This window comes from Takifugu rubripes, chromosome 15 (genome assembly GCF_901000725.2).
Source record: "Takifugu rubripes chromosome 15, fTakRub1.2, whole genome shotgun sequence".
Classification (NCBI taxonomy): Eukaryota; Metazoa; Chordata; class Actinopteri; order Tetraodontiformes; family Tetraodontidae; genus Takifugu; species Takifugu rubripes.
This window is the reverse complement of record NC_042299.1, coordinates 12205314-12221187: the sequence shown is the minus strand read 5'-3', so window position 1 is coordinate 12221187 and position 15874 is coordinate 12205314. Positions and strand designations below refer to the sequence as shown.

Here is a 15874-nt window from a genome sequence, read left to right as displayed (position 1 = left end):
TTAAAGACTTGAAGGAGCTCTGATAGACGCGGCTCAAAGTGCAACGTTCACAGAAGACATGAAAGGAGCAAAATGAGAGAATGTGTTGGCCTCGCCCTGGAACATTATTAGCTTCTGTATGCATGGATCGTTCGTGATTAATGCTCATCGCTGAGTTATTTCAGTGCAGACCAGAAGGCATTCGATCAATCACACAGGCTCATATGGAAATAAGATGCGGCAGGAGTGCAAACATGGTTACATATGTGCTGGCAGTGAGTCTTGTACAGTTTGGGATACACTGTGAAATGCCAAGTAGACTCTCTGGAGGTATGTGTGTACTCCATAGCTGCAAGCATGCGATGTAATTCACACCCGGTTCAGGTGGGGAGGTGCGCTGACGACTGGTACATGCATGGAGAAGGTGAGGACACACATTGTTGATCCAACAGAGCCAAACACAATCTGCCATTTAGAACCGAGTGGTATAGAACACCGGTAAGAACGGGGTGTGCTTTCTCCACCCGCCTGATGGATATTTGGAATATCTTCACTGCTTTTGCACCGTCCGACGCAGTAGCCCAGGCGTGACGGTACATGCCCTCAGAGTGGGTTTAATGTTCAAATGGTGACAAAGGTAGGTCAGGAGCCTTCCATCAACGGCTGAGCCCAGGCACGTCCCGTTGGAAATCAGTATGCTTGTCATGTTTACGGGATTAATGGATCTAAGTGCCGACCACGGAGGGGGACACAGCGCTTCCGGTTCATTTTGAAGCAGTGAATTTTCGCTCCATCGTTGACTATCGGTCAGTTCTTTTTGATCGAGTAATTTGTCAGCTGCACACTCTCGCTGCTTGTGGGAATCCTAGATTACAAACACTCGATTGGTGCCACCCATGTAGCAGTTTGGCTGCACCAAATGGGGGAAGGGGCACTTCCTGATGAATGCCTCCTGTATTCTGGAGAGCAAGAATGGACAAATTATTAATTGTACAAGAAAATCGAAATGAAAAAGGGGATGGTTGACCACTCCTCTGAGACCCTTTCAAGCTAAATCACTTTAAATTTCACTTGGTTTTACACATAGATCTATTGAGGACGGCCAGGAGTAAAATTCACTTTAAAATCTACAGCAAAAATTACTAAAAAACCATAGAAAAAGGAAACTATAAACTGAGATTACTGGCAGCCAGTATTTCAGGCATCATAAGCAAAGGCTCAGTTACGTGAACTGTTTGGAAAATAGCAGCTGGTCTCCAGTAATTCATGAACTGAGCTTTATTTTTGCCATCTGCCACCAAACAACGTCATTGGGTCTATTAATGTTCTTCAGCATGGAATACATAATCTTTCCATCCACCACAAGCCAGTGACTTTAATCCCTTTGAGAACTTTAAATAACATTTGGAGTCTCTCAATCATATTTGATTTTTCTACCAGTGCTGGTACCTCAAATCAAAATTCTCAGTTAGAAATTGAGATAACCAGAAACTAAAACAAGAGATAGAATCAGAATCACCTTTACTGTCGCTTTATGGTTTGGACAGAATGAAGAACATCTACGACTGCTCAGGTTTTTTGTGTGTTGACTGTTAATATACAAAATCACTCGACTGGATAGCTAAAAATGCATCTATGATGAGGATTTAGTACTAAAACAAAAGCAAAACCTGTTCAGAATTTAAAAAAAAATGTGTATTATATTTGCGCCCCTGCTGCTTGCAGTGCTTTAAAATTCTGTTTCTCTTCTTAGCAGAGACATCTGGTCTCTTCTTTATTTTTGTTGCTTTGTTTCACCATCCATCCTCTTTAGCTACCTCTATCGGTGCCCTCAAAGAGAGGTTTTTTTTTTCTTAAAAAGGGCAAGTGGCTGCTCAACATGCTACACAGGACAAAAAAATGTTGTTTTTTTGGTTACTTGGATCCTTGAAGTGGATTTACAGTACTCATTTTCTGATATAAATTTTACTTTTATTTTGTTTATGAAGCATATTCCTGTGCATATTTACCCCTGCGGGCAGTTTTCTAGAAAAATCCCCAGCCAACAATGGTGTGACAGCACTAACTGCTCCATCAGCACACCCTTAAAAACGATGAGCAAATCCTGCTCTGTCCAGCACAAAAAATCTGGGGCATTTTGGGAAAAAAAACAAAATATTTTTCTCCCACAAGCGCAGGTAGAATATAGTGTAATATGATGGCTGGGGAAATGGTGCTTCGCCATTCTAAACTGGGCTGTATCTATCAGAGCCCTACAGGAAGCGGCATCATCCATCACTGTCAGTGTTAATATTGTTTTCCCCTCACCTCCCAATAGGCATGCTCGTGTTTTGGTTTACAACATTTATGTTTTCAGACTTGTGTACTCACAGGCCCTCACCTGGCTACGCTCTCTGGCACTCCCCTGCCAAATCGCATAAAACCAATTTCGACATTACACGCAGTCAGCGTATTAAAATGCCACTGCTCCGAGACATCTTTGCCTCTCCAGCAGGCTCTCCTTCCTCCCATTCATTCTGTCATTTATACTGCAAGGTTGAATGTTATTATTTTTATATTAGATTCTGTTCTCATGTTTGAAGGATTAAGGCTGGTGCTGGTGTTGTCCAGTCGAATTGAGAACATTTAGACGTCAACAGCAAGAGAACATTTCTAAGGACCTGTCAGATGAAAAAAATTAAAAATCGAAATTAAAATAATGGACACATCTTAAGAAAAAAATAAGATTGCAGCGTTCAGTATGGACACTAACTTCGTTCGGAGGTTGGTACGGCAGTTGCAACATGATGCATCTTTTTAGCTACACATGTTTCTTTATTTCCAGGAAAGAATTCCGACCTTCAACACCGAACACCACAACCACACGTCTCTGCTTGCGACCTCTTCTTTGAGAGACTATGATTATTTTTTCCATTCTGTGCCTTGCTTGACTCTTCCTTTGAACCAGTCCTGTATGTACAGCTAGGTCGAGGTTCACGATTGAATAAGGTTTTCTTCTTCTACAGCGGAAAGCTCACCTTTCCCTCCTCATGGTGGGCGCACTTCACTCTGTGAAAAGCTGCAGAGATAAAAACACATTTTATGGAGGAAATTAACAGCTGGGACTAAGCGGAAGACATTTGCCCTCCATCATAAACCAACTAAAGAAAGCCAGATATATGATTTACAGAGAAAGTACAGAATATTGCTGAGATTCTGTAAATAATTCTGAACAAATTTAGATACCTCTATAATGTGTTACATGCTTTCACAAGTATCAAGGGGGAAAAAAACATGTACATCGGATATTACAGTGTAAGCTGAGAAAGATTTCATAGTTTCAGCCCCAACTCTGCTGTTAATTGAGTTCAGCATGGAGTAAATGAGAAGAAAATGAAAAGATAAATTACTCAAATGGGAAGAAATGAAGTGTGGAAAGAGGCTATATTTCCATGTATACATCGCACTGATAAATAGAAATAAAATAAGGATCTGACTTGTATAGGAGTCTGATTCCTCCCTGTTTATAGGAAACTGACATTTTATCACCATTCATTCAAACGAAAGGACACATGCTTTCATTTAGTCCCTGAACAGGTTTTTTTTTTTGCCACATTAGTGTTTTCAGAGACGCTTTTCCACATAAAAAACTGGCACCCTTTCCTGTCACTGGACATCAGTTTTATTTCAGGCTGACCTGTTTACTGCCCGGCAGCTTCAGTGCCTTGCAGTCGACTTTGTGCACACGGAGCTGCCCGGTGGCTCTGCCCGGTGGCTCTGCTTTTGTTCTTCTCCTGAACAAAGGTCAGGTCCTATGAGCTTTCTGGCACCATGAAGTCACAGTTTGCTTAAGTCTGTCTGAAGGACGCTGACCAATGAACCAGAACACTGACAGGTCGTTATAAATGAGAAGGAAAAATTATGGTTCCGCTCAGTGAAGTCATAGGGCAGATGGAGGATACGACTTTGTCTCAACACGGTACACCGCAATGCTCGTGACGCCAAACCAGGCAACTAAAAACCAATTTGCTCTTTCAAATGAAAATCACGGAACAATGGTAGATGTCATTTTCTTGTTAAGAATGGAAATTAGCCAGCGTGCGGGATAAAACTGCGTCGGTTTGTCATTCTGTCGATTCTTATTCTTCCAGCAACAGCTTCTTTAATTTCATTTTTTCATTTTCCTCCAGCTGCCCTGTTTCTTTCCACTTTCACGCACCTGCGACGCCCGCAAACAAAACGAAATTAACAACTCATTAGGCTAACAAATGGAATCATTTATCAGATTTGTCCCGTTATTTCCTCTAGTCTTTCTTAATGGCTCTATGAAACCCTCTGCAACGATCGTCTCCAAACTCCGGGATCTACAGCAAATGTCACCCCTCGTGTCTCAGGATGAAACCCGGTGACCCTTTTGTAGAGTTGGGTGGAATCGTCTGGAGGCTTTGCAACAGAAGCCAGAGGAAGGGCTTTATTGATTTGCTTGTCTCTCTAATAATAAGAAAATAAATCCACTGGATGTAAGGAGATTGGTGTCAATCAGTAGCCTGCCTCAAGTGCAGCCTGTCCCATCTTATTAGCGCTCTCTCTCTCTCTCTCGCTCGCTCACTGAGTGCTTACTGATGACTGCATTGATATGCATCAGAAGAGAGGGCTGTCTGTTGCCATCTTGAGGAGGAATTCCCCATGATTGCTCACTCCGTCGTCTTCAGCGTACTGAAGGACTGCCGTGATCTATCGATTACAGGGGCAATAGCTGAGCGTGTACATCCGCCGTAATGTCACACACAATCACGATTTTCAGGCCCTCTTTGTTATAATTAGGCCAGCATTGCAAGAGTCTTTCTTTTGACTGGAGATTGCACGGGATTTGACTGCAAGAATTTCAAATAAATGGAAAAAAATGAAAGTAAATGAGCAGCAGGGGAGACAGGAGTGCAACATGGAGGGTGCAACTTCGAGGGCAGCAACAGGTTAAGGCTGCAACTCCGACATGAGGCAATTTATAATGCATTAGTATTAAGAGATTTTCCGTGGGAAATAAATAAAAGCTTGAGTATCTAGGAAAACAATCCACACGCAATGGTCTCGAGGAGGATTAGAAGAACCTTTTGACTGAGAATGAGCATTTATTTCCACCACGGGCCTGTTTTTTTAACGAATCATTTTATTCTGGCAAGTCACATTTATCAGCACTACTGAGTTGACCAGTGTAAAAATATGGTTTGACAGTGCTGAATGCAGTCCGAGATAAACGCTCTCACTCTCATAAATATGCCTCACTAATTGTGCGGACAGGGAGGAAACATTTCACTGACTTAATGTCTCAGCGGAACCTTAATGGTGTTTTATTGTATTTTTAGCAGCGCTTAGATTAAGATAACAGTAATCCCATTCAGCCGTGGTGAAAACCACCTCTAACTTATGAATTAGCTCTAATTAACCAGCCCGGGTGTGCTCTGATCTATAATGGAGTTGCGTGCTCAGTCTCCTGGGTGTGCGGCACGGCGTCTTTGTTGACCTTGGATGTTATCGAACGCATTAATATGGCAGATGTTTTAGATATTCTGCCGTGTTTTTCTGCTCCAGGTTGGGGGCATCCTGCCGGTGTGTTGAGAGTTAAATAAAAAAGCAAGATGTCCAATCTGTGAACCTGACAGAGCAGAACGGTTTATGTCAATACGTCTATACCTGATTAGGACCCTTCAAGCACAGCAGAACAGTTCAACCAGCTGGTGAAAGTGTGCGTGGTTTGCTTTTTAGAGGTTTGCTTGGGTAGAACAGCCAGATCAGAGGTTGTAAAACTGCGAGAGGCCGATACAACCCTGGGTAGCATCTCAGTGTGAGTATCATAGAGGCTTCTTAACAATCACCACAGTTTTAGAGAGAAAGGCACTGAAATTGGCTGTGAGGATGTGCTGCATCGTGCACACATGTACCAACCTGAATGCATCGACACGTGCATCCTGGGTGTTAAGATGCCAACCTGTTCATAGATTTCAACAGACAGCCTATTAACTCCACCTCGTTGGCGTCGGGCTTGGTAGGAGCTTTAATTGCAGAATTTATCTCATAGCGTCTTATAAATGTGGCGATCCATTCAAATTGCTGCGTGTTTAAAAGAGACTGATGACTTGTTTTATTTTGTGCATTTATTGATTTACATTACTGGCGTGCAGAACAAAACTCCATTGATATTCCTGTTTTCATCCGTATTTTCTGCAGCCCTAATTAAGACTCAGAGAGGAGAGAGCTGCGGAGGAGCGCTCGCCCCTCTGTAATCACCACTGTGCCATCTCCAACCTGTACTTATTGATCCCGTATTGATCAGCGTATGAGAAACTGCGGTTTGGCCCGCTTCTCTATTCTCCCGCTCTGCTTCTGCTCGATATTAGGATGGAGGGGGAGAAAGTGGATGGGTCAAAACTGGCCCACACAGAGAGCAGCGACAGGCACACAAACATCCCGCAGGAGAGGAGGCTTCCTACAGGAGGCTAAATCTCCCAAGATTCGCAACAACTGCTTCTTTGTGTTTTAGATTTCACTTTGCAATAACAAAGAGAGGGCCATCACACAGACTTTAATCATTCATGGAGACCCCCCCCCCCCCCCACCACCACGACCACTGTACACTCATGTGTCAAATGTGTTTAGTCTGCTTTTCTAGTGCAGCTTTAGCTGGTTTTGTTGTGACAGAATAAGGCTGCGCAGACACGCTTCTCCTCCAACGAAAAACATCAAAGCTCTTTGAATTAATTCCGTCGCCCACAAAGACAAATATGGCGCCTCTGCCAGCACAAACGTAAAACGATGTGTCAATTCCGTGCTCTCCAGAGCGGCTTTGCAACACAATTGTTTACCCTTCCTCTTGAATACCCAGATCAATCTTTTATTAGCCGCACGGCAGCGGTCCGCTTCGGCAAAAATGTCACCGGGCTCACAGCTGTATCAGGAAGATTTACACATGGATTCACACACCTTTTCCCTCACTGGTGTTTAATGTTTCCCGCTACACTGTAAGCACAGCCGTCAAAATCAGTTTCCCTGGCTGAACATTTATGAAATATGCATGCATTTCTATTTAATAAAACATTGTGAATTGATCACAGGGGATTTTTCACTGATGTGAACAGTAAAGTTGATGTAAATGTTAAACAGTTCTTTACTTGGAGGCAAGTTTTGTCACATTATACAGCTTTGATCAAAATATTGTCGAATTCCTTTGTCGGAGCTTCACTCTTAGTGAGTGTTTGTCTGCGGGATGGAAGAAGACCCGTTTAAAACTGCAGGAATGTTCTCAACCATGGCACTGCTGCTTAAAATGGACATTTGACGTGAATGCAAATCTAACATTCAGCCGGCCTCTAAAGACCATTTTAAACAGAATCCTACATGCATTTTGACAGCTGAGGTTACGCTTGATCCTCTCGTAGCTCTGTGGAAAACAAAAATGCCCAGCAGGAGGATATCTCACTCATTTGCTGGCTGTCAACAACATACTCTCATCTATAAGCATGAAGAGTTCTGGCAGCTTTTTTTGCTCATTAAAAACAAACTGTCATCTCGGATGCAAGCTAATTAAGGTGTCAAAGCAGACGCCATTGTTTCTTGTCGACACGTGTACAAAGACAAATAAGAGGATTAGAGGAGTTACCTCAAGTTTTCAATATTTCCTCAGCTGTGAGAAATACATACAGTTGTTCAAATTGACAGCAAGTAAACATTTATAAACACGAGTTGCCTGCAGTAAGTAGAAAAACAGAGTGAAAGGTCAGGATTTTATTTATGCTGAAATTAAAATGAGAGAAAACAGGAGGTAATTTAAATCAAATCAATCATAGACCTTGTAATACAAACACTACAGGTAAGGAAAGCTTCTAGTGAACGATACGGAGCCTGCGGAGCTAGTTCAGGCAGACAAAGAGACGCAGGCGCTGCTTGATGCACGCTGTTCGTGCTGCTCTGCCTTCTGCTGCCCTGGCTATTCTGCTGCCCTGGCTATTCTGCTGCCCTGGCTATTCTGCTGCTCCGTGCTTCGAAGCTGAATCCCACCACCTCCCCAGCATCGTCCTGCGGGCCCTGCTTTTACAAACCTTCTAGGCAGACTATTATCGGGACATGAATACAATGAGACAAAGCAAGGCACCAAATCTTCTGTGTTGCTAAACTGATACTCTGCTAATTTTGGAAATAATTGTGTGCAATATAGAATTTTGGTTAAGTCCAGTTAAGTTGATTTTTAAACCACAGAAGGTCCTATCCATAAAAGCATAATGACTGCAGCAGATAGTGGTTCACATATTCCAGTGGTTCACATATTCCAGTGTGGCCTAAAGATCTCTTTATCAAGGAGACAGAAACCAAATCTTGCTAACCAATAGTTTTGGTATGGCACACCTCCTTTGTTGCCATCTGAGTACTGCCATCTGATAACCTTTAGTTCGGTCTGAACTTTGCACAGGATCTGGTCAGATGTGTGGATCTCCATGTGAGAGAAAGGAGGAAGGCCATGCGATTTTAAATGAAACGTCTGAAAGGATTAATTTGCTCCTCACTTTATACGGCTTAATTAAAACTGTAGATTAGTCTGACTTTTAAATGGATTAGTGGTGTCATTGCCAAAATGACGAAATCACTGCAGAACCCATCTTTTAATTTATTAATTTATTCATAGATTACAGATGGATGATTCATTTGAGTCTTCATTCATTCGAGTCTTAATAAATACACAGACCCATAAAGAAATAAATAGACTGATTATTGAATAACAGTTCCTCACATTTTTCTGCTCACTTTTTTAAGTAGGATCTACTGGTTACTTGTGAATAAGGTGAAGATTCGTACTTTATACTTCATGTTTTTATTCATGTTCAGTTAATTGGGGTTTCGTTCACTTCAGGAGCCAATATTTTGGGCGTGTGTGTGTGTGTGTTTATGTGTCTGCGTGTATGTGTAGCATATAGAATAACAGAATTAAGCTTTTATAACAAATTTCTTTTTTTGCCCTCCAACACTGTTTTTTTTATCAGACACAGGAACCTCAGCAGAATATTGATACCTTACCCAACTATCTCATCTCTGTGAACACTTTCAGGTGCAGAGGAAAGTTCCAGCATCAGTAAGAGGGCAGTGGGCATCGACCATGATTTATCAACTCTGGACACAGAGAGGGAGTTTGACCCTGTCACCACTGCCTCGCCCGTAAACATCCCGCACCACCAGCCGTTCTTCAAGAGCCTGCTGCTTCATGAACACTTACTCACTAGAGACTTCCAGGGTTATCAGCACTTTTTCCAGGGTGATGGTTCCATGGGCTCCACTGTTCCGGGTTCTGTGTCTGCACCAGATTCAGGAGATCGGGGGACTCAGCTGGTGCCCCATGAAGATGCCCCGGCCTATTCAGACATCGCTACCACAGCCACTGCTGCCGCCACCTCCCCACTGACGACGTTCTCTCCCACAACACCGAGGCCTCACATATCTGTCCCTCAAAAGAAGTCCTCACATGATTGGACCAGACGGGAGGACAAGGTGTCACCAACAACAGACTCTCTTACCACTCAGGTGCCACTGAGCGGTGGAGGTTCTGCCAGAAGCCGGTTTCCTTTTCCTGCCAAGGCACCTTCCTCAGTCAATCTTAATGCACCTTCGACACTCCGAGAGCACGGCACAACCAAAGCCTCCAGTCTCACTAGTACGCCTGAAACTGCCGTACAGACAGCAGGTAGGCGTGTTTCGCTGTCCCTCGCTGATACTGCAGAACATCAAAATGTCTTTGTCAGGATAATAGACCCCCCCCCCCCCCCCCCCCCCACCAGCTACGAATCCCCATAAAACCCCCAAACTTCTCCCCGAAGGTAAATCAAAGCTGAGTCTGCTCAAAAATTCAACACCATCATCCGAGAGGACAGGAAAATTAACAGCTTTGTTGAATTTGCGTGCTTTACTCTACTTTTCTGTCCAATGGGAATAATAAAGTAACTCATGTGTCAGAAACATTGTGATTTTCCCCTGGTCTGTCCTTTGACTACAGAGGGAGACATGACTATAGAGGGAGACATGCATTGTCTGTTGTCCAGGAAAATGGAGTGACTTGTCTTTTGACTGTCTCTCACAGAGCCATGTAACCTGAATTTTACCGACCCTGAGGCGGATGTGGAAATTCTGCAGCGTTCCGACTCTGCAGCGGAGTGCAACTACTTGGTCACGGTGTACCTGGGATATGGCATCGAAGTTCAGGTCAGTACTAAAGGTTGCCTCATGGTACAGTTGACGATGGCACCGGAAGCAAGGAACAAAAACCAACATGGATTTTAGAAAAAAAACAACAACAGCTGTCTTGCTGATGGGACAAAGAGCCAACACAGAGAAACAAGAGTCTTTGTTTCAGTCCTGTCAAATGTATTTTCTTCTTTTATCTGTGAGGTTTTACCTCACTGATCAATAAGGAGTAAATAACATTGGAAGAAAAATATTAAAAACTGCTTCATGTATTGAAAAACCAGTACAAAGCTTATTTATTTTAAAAAAATGTTTTAAAAGGAACCAATGCCATCCACAAGCAAGGCAAAGTTCTGTTGCACGATCACAAATTACTATCGGTTATTTCACGTTTCCCTGACCCAGTACAGAGCACGGCCACTGTACTGGGCCGTTGCAGTGTGTGTGTTATTAGGTTGATTGAGATGGACAGGGTGAGTTAGTGCACTGATGGACTGCTCTGTTAAATGTTTGTCTTTTCCCTGTGTGTGTGTGTGTGTGTGTGTGTGTGTGTGTGTGTGTGTGTGTGTGTGTGTGTGTGTGCGCGCGCGTGCGTGTGTTTTCTGGTATTTGCAATTGCTCAAATGCCTCATTTACTACTGGAGACTTGAGCTTTGTCTTGCTGCCTCTGGAGGGCCAAGATAAGTCTTGACAGAATATGTTTGAGAGTGTGTGTTCTTCCCAAAGCTTCAGCCCCGAGTTACTTAAGTTAAGCTTGAAGCACTCTAAAGGCAGCCACCATTACCTGCGGATGTGCATGCACGCACATATTATGGCTCTCAACAACATTTGCCATATCAGCTCTCCTCGTCCGCTGCTTTTCGCCGCATTTGGAGGAATTTTTCATTTGCGTTATACAGTACAAAACAGAGAGTTTATCAATGCAAGCCAGGCAGGATGAAGTAATAGAAGGAAACGTTTTTCAGTACCTTCAAATGGAGGAGGGGAAAAAAAAGGTTAGTTCATTTCCTATCCAGAGCTAGGATGATATTGATCACATGCCAGTTCACACAGGACGCTCGTTAATTAGTTATAGCGGAACAATATGATGACTCGGTGAGACTTCTGCTGAGAATACTAAAAAAAACAGAAATGAAAGATAGGAATTGAAGTCAAGTACCAGTATATGTCATGTCTCCTCTACAGCGCCATGCATAGCTTCTCTCCCTTGAGGGTTTTCAGGTTCTGAGGTTTTAAAGGAGTGGGGGACATCAGAAGGTTCACTTTTGGATTAGCAATGTGCACAGAAAAAAAGAGAAAAGTGCATAGAAATATTTCACCTCACAGTCTGAGTGTTCTTCTATACACAGGATTTTTGGGCCAGTTAAACCCCACCTGCTTCACGTTCCAAATCTTAATCCCTAAAGCAAATTGACAGAAATGGACACAGCAGTTCTGATTCCACGTAGTTCTGGAAAAATGGCATCTAACTGGAACTTCTAACTTTACCAGTTTTTTCTTGTTAGACGGGCAACATTGACGGAAGTCAGTGTGGTCCAGAGTCAAAAGAGCGAAGACACAGTTGTGAAATTATAATTTCAGCATGCCGTTTCATCTGGTTTCTCAGGTAACGATCTGTTTACTGCTTATGAGCTCATTGAAATCACTCACATGGCGCTGAAGGTATGCCAATCTGTCACCATCCCATTAAATACACCTTGGGGGAATTTAGAGTCTTCACTCATCTGGATGTGCATGTCTTAGAGTATCCATGTCTGAATGGCTGTTGTCAAGTTGCAGATGGGGCCGGGGGGGGCAAAGGTTTATTAAAGAGCTTAGGTCATTGTTCCGTTCATTACTACACAGGAAGGTTGTAATTCTCTCAAAATTGATCGCTTCAACCTTTTTGGAGAATTAGTCACTGTCTCCCTGGAGGCTTCACAAACCTTCTCCATGCCATTACTTGATTGGACAGCCTATTGATTTGTGGCTACACTAGTTTTTTTTTCTTCAAAACTTTGTTTATGAGCACCTTCCTTACAGTTTCATTCACTATCTTGCAAGGAAATAAGTCAAAAGTGCATTTTTATCTCTATTGGCATCCAGTCAGTCCAGCAATGGGCAATATCAGAGGAAGAGGGGAAAAAAATATGAAGGTCAAGGTGAAAAAGAAAAAAACCCTCCTGCAGTAAGTCTGCATCTGTGGCTGCCAATAAATAAATAAATAAATAAATGTAGAAATCACCCCTTTTGTGCACTGGGTCAATATCCCTTTCACTGACAGGGAGAGCGGAGAGGACAGAAAATTTTATTTTTAAAGATTTCACTGCCCTCAGCTTGAATGGTCAAACTCTGCCAAGGCAAATGGCAAATGGTCGCGCACTGGGCAAATCCCCACCTCCTGTTTGTGCAAAAATAACATAATAAAGCAGAATCTATTGCTGCACGAAGATAAAAGACCAAAATAACTCTGAGAGTGAATTGCGAGGATGTCAGTTGGGTAAATCCTCTCCTTTTCTCTTTGATCTTAACAAGTAACAGTGGTGTTTACTCGAGGTGCTAGCAGGCGCTGCCTCTCCCTCCAGGCCGACTGTCTCACTGACCCAGCTGGGTCCTGCACTGAGTTTTTATCTCTGTGTCTTCTTGCTGACCTTTGTTTTGACTTTGGTAAACATATTTGTTTCCAGTTGGTAAAAGCTGTTGGGCACGCGTGTTATTTTCAGCCTTCATTTTACTCATGTAACATTTTTGGAATGTAAATATTGAATTATGAAGTACAGGCGTGTAACAGTGAGCCCTTTTCTCCACATGTACCCATAACCTTTAACCAGTAATGCCTTAAGCATGGCTTCTTTATTGTGCACTATAGCCATCATCTCCGCAATTTAGTTTTAAGGTAAGAGCAGATGGAGGTTTTCCAGAAATGCATGAAAGTGCTTAAAATCTGTTCTTGAGCTTTTCATTTGAAAATTAATCCAAATGGGTGAGCTAGAACTCAGCTCTTTCCAGGCCATCTGCACCCGCTCTGATATCTCCACCTGCTTCCCCTCTCATTGACCTGACTGGGTCTCAAGGAGGCTTAGCACCAGTTGTCCCGCTTTGTTTCATGGAAACTCCTCTGCCCTTTTGCAAAAAAAAAGACAAGAAATAAATGCATCATGCAGAGTGGAGAGTGAGAGTGTTCCATATGTTCCAGAAGCTGAAAACCCAGAGTTAGCCAATCAACTGCTTCTAAGGCCGATTGGTCTTCCATTTTCTGACAGGTTTGAAGCAGAATAACTCAAGGAGATGGGGAGGGAGGTCGGCACACATATTTTCACTCCTTCTCGTCTCCTTCAATCTGCTTTTTCCTATTTCTACTATTCTCAGGTTTTTTTCTTTTTCATATTTGTCCTGAATCTGTTGCTGTGACATATGGGAAAAATTAATACACCAATGGTGCAAGATGATTGCAGCTGAATCACACCAAATCATACAGCAAATCATGAAATATAACATTCTAAATAAAAACAAAATACCAGCGTGATCATGTTTCTGCTCCTCAAACAGATTGTTCCAAATGATGCTAATTACAAACATATCAGTAACTGCTAAATGCGTCCAGACTGAATGTGCTAATGAATTACACCTCGGATGGAAATGAATGCATTGTGGTCGTATTCCGCCAGTGAAATGCAGCCTCAGAAACGGCGTTACAGACCAGACCAAATGTTTCAAGCTATCCCTGGCTTGAGGGTTAACCATCAGTATTTGATGCTGCTTCCATGGCCACACTCGACCGAGTCCAATCAATAGCCACGTTAATGAGCAGCACCAACACTGGACACACATTCTTATCTCGGCACCGGCTGACCTGATCATTGCATTCTCGTTTTAATTCCAGTATTTCCCACGAAAGGAATACGATGTGCGGGGCAACCATCCTGACTGAGTGTGGCAGATGAACAGGGCAGTTTCATTTGATTTGTTGGTTTCCAGTGACTGCCAAGGCCCACATGCACAGACTGGTTCAACATGTAATTACCAGCTTCAAACAAATGATGGGAAGCATTTTATTTATCCGTCATCTGGTAACTGCTGCTTATTCCAAACACAGAATTGTGGAGGTGTTGGGTTGGGTTGCATTATGTCATTAAGACATGTTACAGTGAATGAACAATGGTTGCACCCGGTCAAACACAAATTTAATTTAATCATCAAAAGGTTTAAAAAGTCTGCATCAAAATTCACTTGTTGTTTGGACCTTTTGCCCAACAGTGTTATCTTTTCTTCCAAAATCATCCTGAAAGATGACTGGTGAGAAGGTCATTTCTTTTTACAGCTGAGACACGCTGAGACTTACCTGGCTAACCTTCCAAACTGTCTAAAACTGCGTTGTGCAGCAGGGAAATCACCCTAGAGAACATGATCCGGACTGAGGAACGGGCACAAAAAGAGACTTCCTTTAATCAAACAGAAGACAGAGGGAGGTCTTCATCACTTTGTGCCTTAGGGGAGCGAGGAAGGACATAAAGAAGGCCGGTTGGATCATGATGAGCTTTTAGGGTGTCAGGGCTTGCTGAGATGAGATTTTATTGGACCTAGACACCCCAAGAGGAACACTTTCAGGTGACACTAATTGCTTCTCTACCCAGCTAGCTGTCATAAACAGAGAAGATTGTCTGTGTTTCCTCCTACTCTTTCAGTGCTATTTTGAAGGTGGTTTTGGTGGGGAGGGGGGGTATCAGCATTGCATACATTTAAATCTATGCAGAAATACTTTAAAAAAATATATATTCATGGTTTTTCACATGTGGTTTACTATACATTTCTAGAAAATAAGAAGGTGCACTAATACATACAAAACCACAATTGAATGCAGGATATGAGTTATTCAGCTGCTGACTCCGACGCCTTCTCATTAACATTCAGCTCCTCTTGATTGGCAAAGATCTATTGTTTCAGACAGCAGGGCAAATACAAAATGGCCTTGGCTGCCTTATGCAGAGGTGAATGTTCAATTGAGATAACATTTTTCATGTAATGAGCGCTGGAAGAACTCTCTGTCACACAAAATAATCAGGATGCGCAGAAAAGGCTCCACTGAATGAGCTGCATGAAGATAATTTCCAATGTGAAGCGGCGACATAAAGCAGTGAGGTAGGTACAGCCGACGCGTTCCATCTTGGTGACACCGCAGCTGGGGATCCGAATGGCCTCTGATTTATTTCCCTTACAGCAGCAGGGTCATTTTATTTGCATGTATAGAGGGATCATTTTCATTACATATTGCATGTTTCCGCATCGGGAATGACTCCGGTGAGTCAGTTTAAATGTTCGGCAGATGTTCCAGCAGTAAATCATCAGTGCGAGCCAGCCTCTGTGGACAGATAAACGGTGCTGTGTACATAAGGATGAATAAAGAACACAATCCACTGGTGAAAAGTGCCGTTTGTTCGCCGGGTTGTTTGTTTCTGGGGAAATGCTTTACTCAAACATAATGTGATAATATTTTTAGTGTTTATTTGTTTCTGGACAGTAGGAGGACTTCCTCTAATTGCACAAAAAGGACGGTCAGATTCATGTTTTAGGTGTGACTGCTGGATGCCAGCGGTGTTACGGATTTAAACCCGTGCCAAACTGATTTCTGTTTGGATGAGATAAGATAGATCTCCTCTCGCCTTGCGGTCCACCCTGATGGTTTAAGACAGCACTATGCAGTAAATTCCATGCTTTA

At 42.8% G+C, this 15874-nt stretch overlaps 1 protein-coding gene across 1 annotated transcript in view; it reads left to right on the top strand.

The window, feature by feature from the left end:
- The window catches only part of LOC101061967 (seizure protein 6 homolog), a 55578-nt gene that overhangs the window by 22432 nt on the left and 17272 nt on the right, over positions 1–15874 (top strand). The window contains exons 2-3 of the mRNA XM_029848878.1: positions 9053–9682; positions 10076–10197. Of these exons, the coding sequence (XP_029704738.1) occupies positions 9053–9682; positions 10076–10197 (752 nt within the window). The remainder of the gene's footprint in view (positions 1–9052; positions 9683–10075; positions 10198–15874) is intronic.